The sequence below is a fragment of the Carya illinoinensis genome, chromosome 7 (assembly GCF_018687715.1).
Source record: "Carya illinoinensis cultivar Pawnee chromosome 7, C.illinoinensisPawnee_v1, whole genome shotgun sequence".
Taxonomy (NCBI): domain Eukaryota; kingdom Viridiplantae; phylum Streptophyta; class Magnoliopsida; order Fagales; family Juglandaceae; genus Carya; species Carya illinoinensis.
In genome coordinates this window covers 8,700,963-8,704,809 of record NC_056758.1, presented here as the reverse complement: position 1 = coordinate 8,704,809, position 3,847 = coordinate 8,700,963, and the positions used below count along the sequence as shown (strand labels likewise).

Sequence of the window (3,847 nt, the reverse complement as noted above, 5' to 3'; positions counted from 1 at the left end):
GAACAGTAGCCGAAACTGGAAACCTATATATTTCGTTCTGCTACAAATTCTGGCCGTTTTGCCTCGTTCCGGTCGGTTCCGGATAAATTCTGGTATTCCTGCCAGAATACACTTTCCGGTCCTAAATTTAACAAGCGGTGGCAGTTTTGTAATTAAGCTTAATGTCATGGCATTTTCGTAATTTATATTTTTTTTTCATTTTTCCTTTTTTTTTTTTTTTGGTTTCTTTCTTTTGTTCTTCTCCAGTTCTCCGTGCGTCCCGAGTCCCCAGTTCTCCGTGCGATTTCATTTCACAGTTTCACTTTCTCTTTCATTTCGATTTTCTTTCTTTCTCGTTCTTCTCATTTTCGGCTGGATCTCGATCTCTCCACTGTACTCTGAGTCTCCGACAACGCCACCTCCCCATTGCAGCCGGCAGCTCTGTTCGTGGGTCTTGGGCAGCTGGGCCTAGCAGCAACAACGCCGTCGCCCACAGCGCTCTTGGCCTCTTGTGCCTCGACGACGCCATCCCATAGCGGCCGAATCTGGCCGTCCGACTTCCTCTACCATTCCGATTCCTGAATCCTGCATCCTAGATCTAGATTGGCCACTGTAGTTAGTTCCGATTTCGTGAAATGAGTAACTTTAGGATTTAATTGAAGTTTAATTTCTGATTTGTGAAATGTGAATTGATAATTTAATTGTTCATATCTTGAGTCCTTAGACGTGAAATGCTATATCTGTTTGTAATTTTGTGCAAAATGCATCTTCTTGAATCTTAATTGTTGCTGTTATTAGTTGATAAATATTTAAAAATAAAAAAATCTGATCTTCTATAGATTTAATATGGAACTTAAAGTTATTTTATGTGATTATTTTAGATGCTGTTAATTAGTGATTTTAGAATTTAGAGTCAAGAACTCATAAAATAACATTGTCAAACATGCCAATGGGAGATGAAGGATTGCAAAATTTTGAAAAAAACTACAGTTATTTTTATGAAACTTATTTTAGAAGTATTGCTCTTTCATGGTGTTCTCTAAACTCTCCACATAATACATTCATCAAATTGAATGAATTGAACTCATAATGCTGGCAATGAATGTGAAATTGAATAATTTGTACAATTTTTCGTTTAAGTCTTTTCAAATATATGTGCATTTCTAAATGAGTTGATTCTTTTTTTTTTTTTTTCATAATGTAGGGGTATATAAATTATAAATATCTAGTTGTCAATCAAATAGTGCTACTTCTACGGCAGTTGCTCCTGCTAGATCAGAGGATGTTGATGATGTTGATGTTAGTGATGATGAGTATGAGGGAGGGAGTCAAGGACACGTTCATGATTCAAAGGGAAAGGGAAGGGGAAGGGGAAGGAGAAAGTAGTTGGAAAGTCAATGGGGCCATTTAGCAAATTTTTTGCTCCAAGAACAATTCCTGGCTCTCAACCTTCTATTAAGAGTGCTATGTGTTCAAAGGAAATGATTGACAAAGTAAAAATGGTTATAGCAAATTGGTGGTATGATGCTAATTTACCTTTCAATGCATCTCAATCCAAGTTTTATCAACCAGCTATAGATGCTATAGTTGCCATCGGGCCAAGATTCAAGGGTCCTTCTTTACATGAGTTGAGAGGAAATTTGTTGAAAAATTCTGTGACTGAGGTTCAGAATTATCTCTTAGATATTGAAACATCTTGGAGGGATAGTGGTTGTTCACTAATGGCAGATGGTTGGACAAGCCAGAGGCAACAACCAATAATTAACTTTTTGATTTATTGCCCAAAGGGTACAATGTTTTTGAAGTCTATTGATACATCGGGCCTTAGAAAAGATGCTGAAATATTATTTAACATTTTTGATGAAGTTGTTCAAGAAGTTGGGGTGGAGAATATTGTGCAATTCATAACGGACAATGATGCGAGTTATAAGGCTGTAGGAAAAAAAGTTACAGCAAAAGTATGACTCTTTCTTTTGGTCCCTTTGTGTAACTCATTGTATAGATTTGATGTTAGAGAATTTTTGTGATCCCAGACATTTTCCTATTATTGATGAAACTATAAAGAAGGCAAGAAAGATAACGAAATTCATTTATAACCATGCTTGGGTTTTGGCTTTGATGAGAAAGGACTTCACTAAAGGTCATGATTTATGTCGCCATGCAGTCACAAGGTTTGCTATAAATTTTTTAAGTATCCAATGCTTACTGTTGTTTAAGAAAGAGTTTCGACAAATGTTCACTTGTGATAAGTGGATTGTATCAAGTTATTCTAAAAGATAGAGAGTTTTGGGCTCAATGTCAATTTATTGTAACAATCAGCGAGCCTTTGGTTCGAGTACTACGACTTGTCGATGGGGATGAGAAGCCTGCAATGAGATACTTGTATGATGCAATGGAGAAAGCCAAAGAGAATATAAAAGCAAGATTGAAGAACAAAGTTTCTGCATTTATGCCATTCATCAGGGTCATTGATGCTAGGTGGGATAAGCAGCTTCATAGTCCATTACATGCAGCAGGTTGTTTTCTTAATCCTGGAATTTACTTTAACCCTTGCTTTAAGAGTAAAAATGATGTTTCTAGAGGGTTTATGACTTGTGTTGTAAAGATGGAACTTGATATTGATAAGCAAGATGAGATCATTTAACAAATTGACATGTATAAGAATGCACACGGTGATTTTGGACAACCTATAACAATACGCTAGTGTGAAAAAAGTAATCCAGGTAACCTCAATATCCTTTGTTAAATAGTATGAATCTATATTTTAATTCTTTTATTTAATTTTAAGTAATAATTTATAATTGCACTTTTGTTGTAGTTGCGTGGTGGGGTACTTTTGGAAATGAGGTTCCAGCTCTTCAAACGTCTGCAATCCGCATATTAAGTCAATGTTGTAGTGCAACTGGCTGTAAAAGAAATTGGAGTACATTTGAATTTATTCATTCAAAGAAGAGGAATAGATTAGAGCATAAACGTTTGAATGATTTAGTATTTGTTCGTTATAACTTGAAGCTCCATGAGAGGTAAACTTTTTCAAAAATAATGTTTTTAAATGTTGAAAAATATGTAATATTTTCACTTACGTGTGACTTCTATTTTGGCATAAACATAAAGAGAGGAAGAGATGCTTTGGATCCAATCCAATCAATCTTGAGAATATTGACTTGATGGAGGAATGGGTAGGTGAAGAATCAGAGCTTATTGATGGAGAAGACTTGGATTGGGGAAGTATTGAGGAGCCATTAGCCTCACAAAATTTGGACGAGGGTGTTAATGTTGGTTTTGATATTGATGATGATGGTGATGATAATGACATTGAAGAAAATATTTTGAGTGGCTTTACTAATATTGATCCTTTTTGTCTTATTGATGAAAATGAATGATTACAGTCGGATTGAGAACTTATGATATTTTATTTAGTTTTATAAATGTGTGTTTAAGACTTGTATTCACTATGGAGAAATATTATTAAGTTATCAGGTATGTATGCTTTTAAGAATTGTATTGATTTTATTTTGGAATATAGTTATTATATATAATTTATCTATATAATGTCTATCCCGAAACGGTACACCGAAACGTACCGGTACCAAAATATTCCGTTCCAGTGTCTCAACCGAAATGGTCACCGGAACAGATTTTAAAACTTTCGTTTGGACTACGAGTCCATATGTATCATATTTTACTAGTGATATCAATTCTGCAAAAATTGTTTGCGAGAAACTGACTCGTGATTTATATATCACATTTTCAGATTAGAAGTTTCAGGCATTTTATATCCTTTATATAAATATCCACTGATATTCAACAAGCATCACCTCTTTAGGTGTTTGGACTACGAGTTCATATGTATCATATTTTACTAGTG

At 34.8% G+C, this 3,847-nt stretch overlaps 1 protein-coding gene across 1 annotated transcript; it reads left to right on the top strand.

Annotated features, from left to right (window-relative positions):
• Nucleotides 1-1,376: 1,376 nt before the first annotated feature.
• LOC122316140 lies at nt 1,377-2,623 on the top strand. The gene is made up of 3 exons (XM_043132676.1): nt 1,377-1,902; nt 1,982-2,150; nt 2,299-2,623. Exons 1-3 carry the CDS (start codon nt 1,377-1,379, stop codon nt 2,621-2,623), a joined length of 1,020 nt encoding a protein of 339 aa, XP_042988610.1.
• Nucleotides 2,624-3,847: the final 1,224 nt, after the last annotated feature.

Bases quoted from the DNA above. Each gene is read 5' to 3' on its own strand.
- LOC122316140 (XM_043132676.1), top strand. From the start codon at position 1,377: ATGGGGCCATTTAGCAAATTTTTTGCTCCAAGAACAATTCCTGGCTCT. The intron at 1,903-1,981 runs GTTATAAGGCTG...CTCATTGTATAG, and splicing joins CATAACGGACAATGATGCGA to ATTTGATGTTAGAGAATTTT. The intron at 2,151-2,298 runs GTTTGCTATAAA...TGTAACAATCAG, and splicing joins TGTCGCCATGCAGTCACAAG to CGAGCCTTTGGTTCGAGTAC.